Source organism: Pseudonaja textilis, chromosome 1 (genome assembly GCF_049901715.1).
Source record: "Pseudonaja textilis isolate UNSWEBS1 chromosome 1, rPseTex1.2, whole genome shotgun sequence".
Taxonomy (NCBI): domain Eukaryota; kingdom Metazoa; phylum Chordata; class Lepidosauria; order Squamata; family Elapidae; genus Pseudonaja; species Pseudonaja textilis.
In genome coordinates this window covers 294,600,494-294,616,011 of record NC_141990.1, presented here as the reverse complement: position 1 = coordinate 294,616,011, position 15,518 = coordinate 294,600,494, and the positions used below count along the sequence as shown (strand labels likewise).

General features: G+C 34.6%; 1 protein-coding gene across 1 annotated transcript in view; it reads left to right on the top strand.

Moving 5' to 3' along the window:
• Nucleotides 1-15,518, top strand: part of ATG2B (autophagy related 2B) — a 49,567-nt gene that overhangs the window by 14,397 nt on the left and 19,652 nt on the right. Inside the window, exons 10-23 of the mRNA XM_026716979.2 lie at nt 802-907; nt 2,275-2,536; nt 3,481-3,631; nt 4,597-4,692; nt 4,805-4,993; nt 6,181-6,454; nt 6,963-7,065; nt 8,086-8,281; nt 9,852-9,994; nt 10,975-11,132; nt 11,354-11,526; nt 11,944-12,094; nt 13,857-14,056; nt 14,518-14,598. Of these exons, the coding sequence (XP_026572764.1) occupies nt 802-907; nt 2,275-2,536; nt 3,481-3,631; nt 4,597-4,692; nt 4,805-4,993; nt 6,181-6,454; nt 6,963-7,065; nt 8,086-8,281; nt 9,852-9,994; nt 10,975-11,132; nt 11,354-11,526; nt 11,944-12,094; nt 13,857-14,056; nt 14,518-14,598 (2,283 nt within the window). The remainder of the gene's footprint in view (nt 1-801; nt 908-2,274; nt 2,537-3,480; nt 3,632-4,596; nt 4,693-4,804; nt 4,994-6,180; nt 6,455-6,962; nt 7,066-8,085; nt 8,282-9,851; nt 9,995-10,974; nt 11,133-11,353; nt 11,527-11,943; nt 12,095-13,856; nt 14,057-14,517; nt 14,599-15,518) is intronic.

Sequence of the window (15,518 nt, the reverse complement as noted above, 5' to 3'; positions counted from 1 at the left end):
TCCACCATATCTGGAAATGCCCACTTTATGAGTGAAAACCATTGAAGAAAAGAGTACCCGCCTTCCAGCTTTTTCAGTCAATCCAGAATAATGTTATCAAAGGTCATCAGATGTTGGACAGAATGGAACCATAATGGTTGTAGTCCTTATATCCAGATCCTGCAATAATCATCAGCAAAAGTGATGACTGGTCCTGATTGAAAAGAATCCAAATAATACATTTCGTCTAGGGCTCTCCATAAGTGTAGTCCAACCGTCTTCTCAGCAACTGTACCTAAGAAATAGTTGGAGACAGTGGTGGGATTCTACCAGTTCAGGTATTGTGCAACTTTCCAAACACCAGCTGAGGCTCTGCCACACCAATCAGCGGAGAGGATAAAGAACAGAAGAGTGCAGGGGCAGGTAGGACGGCTGATCCTGCACTTTTCTCTTCTTTCTCCTCTTAGCTGATCGTCAGAGCAATTTTTGCTACAGGTTCAGCTAAACCAGGCCGAACTGGTAGCATTTCACCACTGGTTAGAGACCATTGATATTTGTCTATATTAATAATTCTTGAGTAGGAAATACTTTTGACTCTAATGAAATTCAATTACTCTGTCAAGGAGGGGAGGAATAATTCTTGAGTTCATGTTTCAATCCACAACACAGGCAGATATACATTACATTTTTTTTGTAAGGGTTGGTTTGGAACAGCTGAGAGGGTGGGAACATTTCTATCATTTATTATTAATAAATAACTTAGAGAATGCTGAAATGTTATGCAATGGAAGCATAATAACATTTATGTTCTTATTTTAATAGCAGACAGCATGGGGAGAATTTGATCAAAGCAAGCAGGAAATGCCACAGTTAAGAAATGCATCATTTACACCTAACACTGATCATTCAGTTCCACTACGAAGGACTCGTAAGTGAAAATTGGGGAATAGCATACCTCATTATTCAAAACCAATGTAGCATATTTTTCAACATGGTGCAACAGAACTTTTCTGTTTCTTTTAGTGCTGTGAATAACACAATGTATATTGTTACATACAGTTTTAGTTTAAAAATAAAGCTATTTTAGGATACTATGTTTGAAACTGCAGTTTAAACTAGAAGTCAATGTTATTCTCACCTGCTCTTCTGTGTTGTTATTGTTAGTCCTCTGGTTTTAAATCTAAATCAAGATTTCAAATATTTATAATCCAAGGTATCACAGCAATCTATTTCTTTACTTGATTAAAAGACTTACTGATATAGGTAGTCCTCAACTTACAACTACAGTTCAGCCCAACATTTCTGTTGCTAAGCGAGACAGTTGTTAAGTGAGTTTTGCCCTTTTTGCCACAGTTGTTAAATGAATCACTGAAGTTGTTAAGTAAGTGACACAGTTGTTAAGTGAATCTGGCTTCCCCACACTTTGTTTATCAGAAAGTTATAAAAGGTTATTACATGACTCCAGGGATACTGCAACAGGGTCATAAATATGAACTAGTTGCCAGTTGAATCTTGATCATGTGACCAGCGAGATACTGCAAGTGTCATAAGATGGTCACAAATCACTTTTTCAGTACAATTGTAACTTAGAATGGTCTCTGAATGAATGGTTGTAAATTGAGGGCTACCTTTATTTGCATAGTTAGTACTGGATCCAAACTAGCTGCTGATTTTGGGGTATTTCAAAAGTTCAAATTGAATATTTTGATTTTTTATATATGAATTTCTGTTAGTTTTATTGGGCTCTTGCTTCAGAAAATTTGCATAGCCTATACGGTTTTTGTTTCAACCCCTCCCACATTAGTTGTATTTTCATAATTCTGAGAATGTGAAAAATGCAAGACTAAGTTATGTTACTGCCATATAATATATTGCTAAATGTGAATTTGAATATGATATACCACAATTATTTTTGAATGTATTTTTATTATTAACATGCATAAATAAGGTATCCAGTTACCTTCTTATTTATGTAGAGAATTGAGGCATATCTGATATTCTGTTTATTGAAGAAAGTAAGTATAATACATTAAGTATGTAATGTAATAAAATTTTAATTAATACTAATGCTGTTTTCTTAAGTAAGCAGCATTTCAAATATGCCTCAACTACATAGATAAGGTATCTAGCTTCTGTATACAATATTTAATTGATAATACATTACAGTAATAATATATTACAGTTGTAGCAATTTAATACTTAAATCTGATGTTGTAGTAATTAAAAATAATGTTAAATTGTGAAGACATATTATTGAAGATTATTTTAAGTAGTATAATTTTTATTTCATTCCAGCTCTTCCATCCAGATCTATTTCAGTGGATGAGTCAAAACCTGAACTTCTTTTTAGGCTAGTAGTGGGTGCTTTCTCGGTGTCCGTGCTCCATATTGATCCTTTACCACCACCTGAAACTTCACTAAACATTAGCCCGCTAACATCAATGGCACAGGATTTTTTTACCCAGATAGAAAAAATTGATCCAGCTCAGATTCCCACAGAAGATTTTTTGTTGCTTCGAAAAGTATTTGCAAAGGCTTGTTCACATGACCACCTTCGGTACATTTTTTTTCTTGTTTATCTAGTAATGTAACAAACAGAGCCCAGCAATCTATATGAACGATAATAGAGTAACATTAATTTATTGTTTAGTTAATATATAAATTGACATTAAAGCATAACAGCTTTCAAACATAAAAGAGAATCCTGTGAATAGTAATATTTTTGAGTAACTCCTAAATGTAGTAAGAAAGGGGTTGCTTTAAATCCACAATAATTTATTCCACAATATGGGCCTCACCATTGACACAGTTGAATTTGTTTTTGATATGAAATATATTATGATAGAACCTGTTTAAAGTGCCTGGTTGATGATTTTAAAGTATGGAGACAAATTTTATAGAAGTATTTTTTTAATGTTTGTTTTGTTTGTTTATTTGTATCCAACCTTTATTATTTTTTACAAATAATTAAGGGCAGTGAACATATTCAACCTTCCTTTTCCTTTTTCCCCTACAACAACTACCCTGTGAAGTGGGTTTGGCTGAGACAAACTTGCCCAGTCACCCAGCTTTCATGCCTCAGGCAGGACACGAACTCATGGTCTCCCACTTTCTAATCTGGTGCTTTAATTACTATTTCAAACTTGCCAAATTATTTTTTATCTCTGTTTGCAAGATGTTCCACCACTCATGGTCACACAGTTGGCAGTTGGATGTGTTTGGGAGGTTCCTTAATCTGGACTACAGAGCAAGATTTGCCATTATTTCTTTTTTCTTTAAAAAAATACCTTGACCAACTTTTTTCTTTAGTGTCAGATAGCACTTGGAGTGGATTACTTTTTCATGTCCTTGGGATACTATTGCATATTTGGAAAAAAAATAGCAAAACAAATGTTTTATTCTGGCAATTAAAATTATGTCTTTTCACAACTTTTTAACAATAAGTAAAAAGTAATTACATGTGCATTTGTTGATTAATAGTTTTCTTATTTCTCATGTTAGATTTATAGGTACAGGCCTCAAAGTATCCTATGAGCAGCGACAAAGATCAACCTCTCATTGTTTGAATACAGACTTATCTATTAGACAGATGGAACTTCTGGAATGCCTGTATTCTACAGACTCCCATTCCCAAATTCCTCACTATACAGAGGTACATAAATTATATGTGTGCATTAATATTAGTAGTTGAAATACACTGAGAAAAATATGAAATTGTACTTATACTTTTATTTATACATAAATTGCAATCAGTGGGTAAATGTGTAAACATAATTGCTTTATGACAATTGACTTTTTGGTAGCTAGATGTTTGGATTGGAAATGCCTATTTGGAAAAAGTTGATCCAGTCAGAAATAATTCTTTCCCAGTGGGGAGATCTAAGATTATAATATAGTACATATAAAAAGTCTACACACCCATGTTAAAAAAAACTGCCAGGTTTTGAGATGTACAAAAAATCAAATCTAGATAAATCACTTCACAATTTTTCCATCTTTAACATATAAGCTGTAGAATTCAATTTTAAAATATGGCATTTTAACAGGTGTATAGACTTTCTACATTCCCTTTAGAAATTCATGCCAGCCAGAGCTTTTATAATCTAGCAGTCAGAAAATAGTCCAAAACGCTTAACTATTTTTTCCCCTCTCTAAAGTCCTTGCGGCTCTATTTTCTCCAATATCTAAGGGTGTTGCAAAAAGCAAAAAAAATTAATCTAAAATCTATTAGATTGCTTTAGATAACCTTAAAAAAGCAAGGTAAATATGAACTCTCTGGGTTGCTTGATAAAAGATCATGTAATGAAATGAGGTGAACAATAACATTCTTATTTTCCCCCCAAATATTTTGAGCTTTGTCGTTCTGATAATCTAATGAGAGAATGGTAACTACGCAAAAGCAGATTTATTTCCCATTTCATCACCCCATGTCTTCACCTCCTCCCTAGTGTTTTAGAAGGCTGAAAGAAGAAGATTAAGGGGATTTCACAGTGCACATGTGGAAACCCATTCACAAAATGGTAGATGGTGTTTTTGGTTTTTCTAAGCTGAATTATAATAATAATAATAATAATTCTAATTTGAATTATTAACAGTTTTGTTGTCTTTCTTTTAAAGCTCCTTAGGTTTAACTCTGAAAAACAAGAAAACAAGTTACATTCTCCCTCATGCCTTCAACTTCATTACAAGCACTTGGACAACAAAGGGCCTCAGGTAAAGTTGATAAAAATTTCTCTGAGTTTTGAAATATATAAATATAAATGTATTGAATTGTGTATAAATTATATTTTACATTTGTAATAGGTCTGTAGTGTTTTATTAACAGGGTAGCCAGGGGAGACTGAGCTCTGTTCCCCAGAAAGCAGATTTACAAATCAAGCTGAGTCCAGCATTCTGTGAATTGGATATTAGCATTGTAGACAGACTAAATTCATTGCTTCAACCGCAAAAGCTAGCCACAGTGGAAACTATGGCATCCCATATGTACACTTCTTACAACAAACATATTAGCCTGGTAAGTAGAAAATCATTCTGCTTTACTCGTGTACTGGTTGTGTAATTTTGATTATAGAAACATTTGGTTTGTTGGAAATTTGATGTATTGACAGTTTTGCTTTTTATTTGTGTAATTATTTTTAGTCATATACTGTAACTGTCCCCTACATAATTCAGAGCACTGAACAATAAAAAAAACAGAGAACAAAAATTTGTATCTTCTGGTAAGATACAAAACAGAGTAAAAACTAATATAAAAATTTCACCAAGGCAATGCAGCAATGCTACTAGACAGAATTGCAAATCCTTCTGACTAAACCCCTGAGAGGAAAGCTAGGCATTATGAAAAGCATCACCCTGAAAAGGTCTTTTAGTATCGTGATTTTGACATATGAGAAGACCTGAAGGTATTTCTTGGTTAGGAGCCTCGTAGAGTTCAATATAAAATGGGCGGCTATACAAAATATTTAAATAAATAAATATACAAATACAAACATTTATTTGTAGTGGTAGCTCTCAACTTATTACCATAAGTGAGTCTGGACTTGCATTTATAAATCAAGGTACCCGCATGATTGGATGCAATTTTCTGGCCTTTTTTGTAATGATAGTCAAGCAAAATTCGAGATCATTAAAGAAATGCCACATTCATTAGCTAAGCCCATTCATTTAAATGGGCAGCGGGGTGGTTTGGTCAGAAATCAGCAAAATATGCTGAAAACTGACAAATAACATCATGAAACACCTTGACCTGTTGTAAAGCTGACCCATCTGATGTGCGGTCACATGACTGCGGGAGGCAATGATGCGATTTGACTACCTGTATACATAAATAGATACAGTAAAGGTATCTAATGGAAATTATAGATATTTAAAAATATACCCCATCTAATGGAAATTATAGATATTTGCTAGAATTCAGAGATCCATAAATCTTAAATCCAACTCTAGTATCTATATACCTGGATTTTATCATCCCTTGCCTAGGTTGTGACATGGGGAAGATGTCCTGCCCTGAGTGAAGGGTTAGTTTGCAAAAACTCCCAGTGTGAGATTAGAAATCTCATAAACAGTTTTATTATTTTTAGCAAATATTGTGAATATAGCAACCATAAGACATATATATATATATATATATATTTCAATTAAGTTTTCCCCCCCTGCTTTAAAAACAGTGTTTTTTTCTTTTATTATGCACTGTTTTAGCATAAGGCATTTGCTGAAATTTTTCTGGATGATTCACGTACTCCCACTAATTGCAAAGTATCGATTCAAGTGACTGCACCAGCGCTGAAGCTTTCGGTTCGCTTCCCAATACCTGATCTACGATCAGATCCAGAACGAGGACCATGGTTTAAAAAATCACTTCAGAAAGAAATTCTTCAATTAGAATTCTCAGACACAGAACTTAAAACGGAATTTATTGGCGGGCCATCTTCAGAGGAAATTCAAATAGAACTCACTTTTAAAGAACTAACTGGTAAGATAAAGAACCAATAATAGTTTATAATAGTTACTGCCATGAAGTACAAGAGATCAGATAACAATAGCCTATTTACTATTCCCTTTAGGAAGGGAAAGGGAAATAATTTTATACATTTAGCATATAAGTGAAAATGATTAATTATAACTTTAAATAAAGCCTTTATTTTTTTTTTGTTGTCTTAAGAAAGAGATGGGGAACTATGACACTTATATATGACTTGTGGACTTCAACTCCCAGAATTTCTGAGCCAGCCATGAACTCCAGTTGAACTCCAGAAGTCATAAAGGGGCCATAGCTCCCCACCTCTGTCTTAAGAGGACATAATCTGCAACTTACGGGATAGCTACTCTTCTATGCAATTGAGAATCATGGTTACAAAACACTATTTTCTTGTTTCTGATGGATGTAAAGACAAAACAATTCTATTAAGTTTCTTGGTTTGTTATTGCTTCACTACTGTCGATAGGAACATATGTAATGATTTTCTCTGTTTTTGTTGCAGGGTCATTTGAAGAGAACAAAGATCAATGTGCTACACAGTTTTTAAAAGTTTCTAGTGGTATTCTTGGAGAAATGGTTTCATCAGACAATTTTGACTGGCCACGGTAAAGCAAGATATTTAATCTTCCTCCTACATTTCTTAAAATGTTGATACACTGTCACACAATGCGTGTTTCATTCATTCCCTGTGTAAATCTTCGGTTTTCCTACCCAAAACCATGTTATTAAAGCCAAATTAGCTATATTCTGACAAATTTGCAAAAACAGTTGAATGTGATTGTAACAGTTAGATATTGCATTTTTTAATTTATATTTATAAATTGGACATATCCCCTATTGCTATGGAGATGTTTTTCCATATCCCCAGGGTAAATATTTTGCAAGTCAAGCATGGAACTCTATGCTTCTATGGCAATGACTAGATGGCTCTCTTGGCAATAATATGTTTAAATTTCCTACTTCAATTTACACCTTTGGGATTTTCTGGTGGCCCCCTATCCAATTATTAAGAAGATCTGATCATGCTTAGCCTTTTTCAGATTTGCCAAGATCAGTTAGGTCCCATCTTCTCAATCCATCATAACTGCTGCTAAGATATATATCTTATAATAATTTAAAACAAGGGTTCCCAACCTGTGAGTGCGGTCTGCTACCAGGCTGTGGTCTGTTGGCCACCGGGCCGCATGAGTGGCTGGCCAGTGTGTGTGTGTGTGTGTGTGTGTGTGTGCGCGCGCACCCCACTTGCGCTTCCATTGCCATGAGTGCCACACAGGTGCTACTGTTGACACAGGTGTCACTCATGCACATGCACAAGTAAAGTCACCTGCCCCCCACCTCCGGGCTGCCACTCCAGAAAGTTTAGGGAACTTTGATTGAAAACATGAAGGATAAAAATATCTTTGAGACACTTTACAAATTAGCACATCATGTTGTGGGTTTATAAAGACATTAAAAATATGTGAAATGTTAAAAATGAAATGAGAACACTCGACAATACAAGATGAAAAGGGGTTCTATAGAAAATGGAGTAAAAAGGATATATGATGTTTCCTGCTTACCTTTCATAACAATTCATTTAACTGTTTTGGGAATTTGCCATGTTAATTTTCTTGTTTGGAAAACAGGATTGTACTGAAAATAAACCCAGTTGCTGTACACTCCATTTTGGAAAGAATGGCTCCAGAGGAAGAGGAGGAAATTGATGGTCATTTTCATGAGGAAGAAGAAGGAGGATGTCAATCCCTGAAGGAGCTGTGTGATCTTAGAAGACCAGAACCATCTCCCTTTTCCTCTCGTAGAGTAATGTTTGAGAATGAAGAGGTAGGATGAATATTCAAGTTTAGAGATCATTTATATGATTTTGGGGGTTTACATAGTGTTTTTTTTAAAGTGTATTTGTATCATAATCTCAAAATGTAGAAGCATAACTAACAAAACTAACACACAGAATAATGCCAAGTAAGCACGGCCTGATTTCAATTTAGGAACTTAGAACTAATTCTGTTCTGCTTCGTTTACAATTATATCTTGAAGTTGTTGATAATAAAATACTGTAAAACACAGTATTTGTCCATCCATCCCTAACATTTCTAGCCTAAAGAAAAACTCTGGGTGGCTGAAAACAATAAAATATAAGAAAAATATGGCAATAGCTTGAAGGAAGCAGATAGAAAGAAAAACAATCATCATACCTGTCTTAAACAGCCTGACCACTGATGACGTAATGCTTGGAGGAATAGCCAAGTTTTAAAAGTTCATTTAAAGGAGAATAGAGTGAAGGCTTTGTGAATCTTCAGGGGTATACTATTCCAGAGAAGAGGTACAGCAACAGAGAAGATTCATTCACTTCCTGGACGTGGATTGAAGGCATAGAGACCTGAGATATCCATAAAACTTTTGGAATTGACTCTCTGTCCCTCTAACAACAACTAGAACCAGCCAAGGAGATCGAAGAAGAGCCACCATAATACAATACACTCCCACTCCATACAATTTTTTTGAAAATATTTTTGGGGCGTGGGTTCTCTAGGGCTAAAAGTGATTAGCTCAAAGGTGCTCATCTGACTCTGTGCTTTTTAATACTAGATAGGAAATAATTATGCACTGAAGTAATCTGTGTTCAGTTTTGCTTTTGAAAGAGCTGCTCTTAGAGTTTACAGGGGATGATCATATTGCCAGAAATCTTTTTTGCTTAGTAGAAATATTTTGTTTTTTTAAATGTTCCCCAGCTCAAATTATTTGAGGATAGATCAGCTGATACTAGCTCCTGTACACAGGATGTAATAAGCCATACCCTCCCAAACATAGAATTAATCTTCCTAACCCCATTGAGCATGATTACAAACTATTTCCCTAAGACATATCTGTATAACAATTAGAATTGCCAAAAATTTAATTATGAACTTTATTGTATACTTTAGCCATGTAAGACAATGATGGTCATTTAGAATATTACACTTCAGGTACTTTAGCAGGTGTCTAGATTTAGAGCTCCCCTGCAAAACAAAATTATTTGATTTCAAAACTTCTTTATTTTTAGTTGGTATATGAACATGTCTCTTAAGATGTCCTTTGATTAAATATCAAATCTGATTGACAACATTAGTCAAAGTGCTACTTAAAATTCAAAGAGACGAGTCCCAGAATGTTTTGGTAGCTCTTATCTCAAATCTTATTGATTAGCCTGGGTTGAAGAAACAACAAAAATAATAAATATTTTAGCCATTTTAATTTTTAAATTGAATTAAGTTTAAGATTTATTTGAAAATATGCCCATTTTTTCTGGAAAGAAGATATCCTAAAATTGATACTAGAGCTTGCATTTCTGTTTGCATTTTTGGTTTTACTATTTATGTCTCTGTGTTATATTCCCCATTTGTTTCATTTCTAGATGGTGATGCCAGGAGATGCAGTGGAGATGACTGAGTTTCAAGATAAAGCAATCAACAATTCCCATTATGTGTTAGAACTCATGTTGCCAAATGTTTATTTAACATTACCAAACAAGAGTTTTTATGAGAAACTTTACAATAGGCAAGTATAAAAACAAAGGTCATTGAGGCATTTTGAAATAAAAATCTGGGAAGGTAACTTTCTTCTCCTGCAGCCCCTATGACATCCTCCACATGATTCTCAGAATTTCTCAGTCCCCTGAGAGATATTTTCAGCAATTACTGGAGAGTGCAGGATATTTAGTTTTTCCAAAAAAAAGCATGAGGTATTTTGGAGCACCAGCCTATAAATTGATTCCTGATTTCCGGCAAATATCTGAACCATATTCATATTGTTTGTGTGTGTGTCTGTGCTATTTCTAAAGAAGTATATTACAGTTGTATTACTGTTGACTTACAACAGTTCATTTTGTGCTCGTTTAAAGTTACAGCAGCACTGAAAAAAGTGATGACTATTTTTTACATTTACGACCATTGCAGCATCTCCGTGGCCACATGATCAAAATTCAGATGCTTGGCAACTGGTTCATATTTGTGACCGTTGCAGGGCCTGAGATTATGTGATCACTTTTTGCAACCTTCTTACAAACAAAGTCAATGAGGAGCCAGATTCATTTAACAACCATGTTACTAACTTAACAACTGCAATGATTCACTTACCTTTCTGTGGTAAGAAAGGTCATAAAATGGGCTCACTTCACAAATGTCTCACTTAGCAACAGAAATTGGGCTCAATTGTGATAATAAGTTGAGGACTAACAGTACACATTCACATGTTGAGTTGCAAGACAGTCACCCTTTTTGTCTTGTCTTAATGTTTCTTCCTAATCATTTGACAAACATAACAAGTAAGAGAAGGAAAGCTAAATTACCAACCTATATTTATCTGATGTACAGGTGTTTCTCTGATGCACAGGTTCACTCTCCTGTTAATATATACTATTGATTTTCATGCGGTTAATAATTTAAAAAAAATATTTTTCCACAACATAGGTTTGTTGTGATTGATTATATTCCCATATCCACTTGGAATAATATCAAGAGTTTTTTCTTTCTTTCTAGGATTAGCAATGATCTACTATTGTGGGAACCCACAGCTCCCTCTCCTGTAGAAACATTTGAGAATATCTCATACGGTGTTGGGATTTCAGTCGCCAGCCAGCTGATCAACACATTTAGTAAAGACAGTTTTAGTCAGTTCAAATCTACTATTCATTATGGTAATGTATTGCATAAAATATATATCCAATGTTATTCTGCTAAACAAAAATATGAGTATGTATTTATGGTAATCTGTTTAAAAGAATTTAAGAATTCTGGGAAAATCTGTGCATAATCTGTGCATAAATATTCTCAACCTAGGTATATTGTCCACCTAAGTATACAGTTAATCAGTTATCTTGATTAGTTTCACTAATTAGATATTTAATTGGTTTTATAGATGATGAGAGTGGATCTGAGGAAGAAACATTACAGTATTTCTCCACTCTTGATTCTAATTATTGTTCCCGGAGAAGGAAAAAAACTGAATTGCAAAACAGAAGCACACAGAATTTTCTTTCACTTTTTTTAAATATAAACCATGGATTATTATCAATATTCACAGATATCAAGGTGAGATACCTAAGTAGGAATGATTTGTATGGGTTGGACTAGTGGGATTTTATGTATAAAACATTTTGGTATGCTGACATTTGGCAAAAAAACATTTTTTTTCTTTTTAAAAAAAAATCTCCCAAAACTAGCTGTTAGTACAGCTGTTAAGGAAGCATTTGGGAAGTCCAGAGCTATTGATTATATTGAGAAGAAAAAAGATATCCAGAGGACAGAAGATACAATTTCAGTAATACTGCTAAGAAAGCTGCATATTATAGACAGACCACCAGGTGTCAGGATCAGATCAAGGTTGTTTTTATCTTTGTGTATTAAGCAGCATAATACTCTTACAAACAATACAATTCATTCTAAAACAAAGGCTATCAGATTCAGCCAACAAATAATGTTAATATATCTTTTTCACTGTTTCTGTAGCAGGATGATGGAAGAGTATTCGAAGACAAACATGGAGAATTTTGGTTTGAATTTTGTAATGGTTCTTTATTTTGTGTAACCAAGTACGAAGGTTTTGAAGACAAACATTATATATGTCTCCATTGTAATAGTCTCAACTTATATCATCAAGGTATGAAATTGAAATGTTAATGTAGAATATGAATTTGTGTTCAGCTTTTTGAAAAGAAGGATTAGTGAAAGTCATAAAATGTATTACAATTTTTGAAAAACAAATGCATACATGTAGCTTTTTTGCTAGTATTAAAAAAATTCATTTTGTACTACTGTGTTGCTAAAAATAGAATTATATTTAATTACACTTCATTCAGAACTTTGGAGCTAGGAGTTTTTAAGAATATAGCATGACTTTAATATTGCTTATGGAACAAAAAATAAAAGATCAATAGTTGATGTATTTATTTATCCATTCCCATTTGTATGCTGCCTAATCTCACAACTCATCCTTTGATATCAATTAATCAGATATCAATTAATTAGAATTGTGGTTTATAAAAATTATATATACAGAGAAGGATGGAAATAATTTGGAATAATTATGTCAAAACTAGGTAGCATAATGTTTTTGATTCAGTGTGTAAGAGGTGCTTTCAATAGCAATAGCAGACTTATAGACTGCTCCATAGTGCTTTACTTCACTCTGAGCCGTTTACAAATGTCAGCATATTGCCCCCAACAATCTAGATCAGGGGTGTCAAACTGGCACCTTGCAGATCACATCATGTGCAGGCCACACCCACCCCAGTTCTGCAAAAGCAAAAAAGTCACAATACACCATGTGATATCACGTGACACGATCAAGTTTGACACCTATGATCATAGATCCTTGTTTTACCAATCTTGGAAGAATGGAAGGCTGAGTCCATCTTATCAGATCTGGAAACTTACCACTTTATCAGTAAATCCCAGGGAGGTCGTGCATTCATACTCCTGCTTGTTCCATACAACTTTTTTTAAACACAGCTGAAGCATTACCCAATCAAAATAAAAAGAAAGAGTAAAATTGTGCTATACTTTTAAGGTATGTACACCTTGGTACATGAAAGTAATAGGAATGAATTCCTCAGTTCCATTTGAATCATTTTATCAGTTTTCCTGATAGAAATATATTCTGGCACGTCCACACACAAGTCCTAGGAAGGGCTTCAAAGCAGCTGTGGCAAGCTTTCCAACAGCTACTTTACTACACAAATACAGAGGGCTATTTTATCTTCAAGTAATGCACCTCACATAGCTCTATGAAAAGGTCTATTGATGAGTGTGAAACAGAATTATGTTGATAATTTTCTAGCTTGACAGTAGTTAACAATGTCTTATGCATTTAGAATATAAGTGGAGGATGTTAGTCATTAGTAGGTTTATTGGAGTATTTCTCTGGGCTTCTACTGCCAGAAGGAATCTGTAATGTACTGTATTCTAATTTTTAAAATGCTTTTTCTGATTTTTTTTGGTGTTAATATAAGTAGTCAATAAATTGTTGATCTTTGGTGAATTTTGATGTGTAGTAAAATATATTGTAGAATTTTTTTTATTTGTATATAATAGAAAATGGATTGTACAATACTTCAGAGCAAAGACAAAAAGGTGCTTTGGCATGTAGTTGAAGCCTCATTGTGCAAATCCATAAACTAAATGTGTCTTCCTGGAATTGCATAGCAACTTCATGAGTTCCTAAGAAAAGGTGTGATTTAAAAAAAAATGTTGCAGACAAGTGCCACATTTGTGTTCCCATACACCTTTCATTTTTGAATAGCATTCACAGTCACTATAAATATTACCAGACTTTGTCTATCTTCATTTATTCTGAAAGATAGAATCTGTGCTTTCATTCTACATTCCAAATTGCTTTAAGTAATAACCAAATCCTTCTGCAGGAGTGGTAGAAGAGACAATATCTCTGTCTGAAATAAAACTGCCAAGTGCAACACATCCACATTGGCTAGAACCTACTGTTTATTTTTCGGAAGAAGAAGGTCCTAATACAGCTTTTTCAGACGGCGTAGGAGCAGAATGCTTAAGCATGTTGTCAGTTGCCATTAAAATACAGTCAAATAAATCAGAAACAAATACAAAGGTTTGTATTTAGAATTAACTTATTTATCTGTCAATACAGTTATATTTTGGCTTTTCTGTGAGAGCTTAGGATAGCATATAGAAATATCCTCCCCACCCCTCCAACCCTGGTGCCCCATTTTATTTTCACAGTAAATTCATGGATAAGATTGTATTATGGGAAAATGACTGGTAAATAAAGTCAGGTAAGAATTTGAACCCATAACTCTATACATTTGGCCCTGCTTGATAGGGCTACCTTGACTTCTGGTCCAACAATTCTGGAATTGTTTACTTTATCACTACACTATAAAGTCTTTGAATTTCCAGTCAGATAGTAACTTATTGTACTGTGTACATAGTTCTTGTTATGGTACTAACATTATTAGCATTGTTAATGTCAGAGAAAAGATAGGTTATGATGTTCATTTAATTCCAAACATTTCAAACCATTAAACTAACTAGATATACTTTGTTTTCTAGGAGTTTTTAGTTGCAGTTGGGTTAAGAGGAGCCACTCTGCAGCATAGAGTGCTTCCTTCTGGTTTAAGCTGGCATGAACAGGTATATCACTTTGCTAATTGTTTTTTGTTTTCAATTACTTGTCACTCAATTTAATGACCTCACAGCGATATTAAACAGCTGAGAAACATTATAGATATTCTCCACTGAGTTGATGGGAGAATCCAGGTTGGGTAGTCTCTAGTCTTGTTGCTCTTCAGACTGAGTTGAATACTGAGGACACGCCTCCCTGATAACGGTCCCCAGTTTTCAACTCAGTCTCAGCTCATTCAGGTGTCCCTTAAGGACTCTGAAGATCTTGAGTTTTAAGAAAGAGACTTGTATTACTAATCCCTGGATCTCCCATGGACACCGGAGTCAGTTGGAAAGGTTTGACAGCTGTCCGACTTAGTTGGGACAGCTGCCCTTCGTTTTTTTGCGCCTTCGTATTTTTGTGCCTTTTTTATTTTTGTATAAACCTTTGGAGGCGGACCTAGTCAGGGCCCCAGATTATCCCGTGTTAATGGGACGGGGCTGGAGTCACTGCCCAAACTTTCGGTCAGGCTCTGAAGCGAGTTTGACAGCCGCAGCAGCTGCGAGTCATTTAAGCCTGCCATTAATTCAGCAGCCGACTCAGGTCCTGCAGGCAAGCTCCTGGACAGTATCCAGAAGGAGTCTGTTCTGGATCTAGCCTAGTCAGACTTGACAGGTCCCTGAATTGCCACGGCAGCTGTGAGTCACATAAGACTGAGATTGTGGCACAGCTATGTTCTCAGATATTAACAATTTGATAAAAAAGCCTAATGACAACTTAAATATACTCCATAGAATGCAGAGCATATATTGCTAAAAAAAAGTAGGGTGGGAGAATGACATGACTTACTTGAAAGAAAATCTACATCCTGCACAATATCATCATTTTTATGGAGAATATGTAGGTCATCCTTGTCTTACAACCGTTTGTTCAGTGACCATTCGAAATT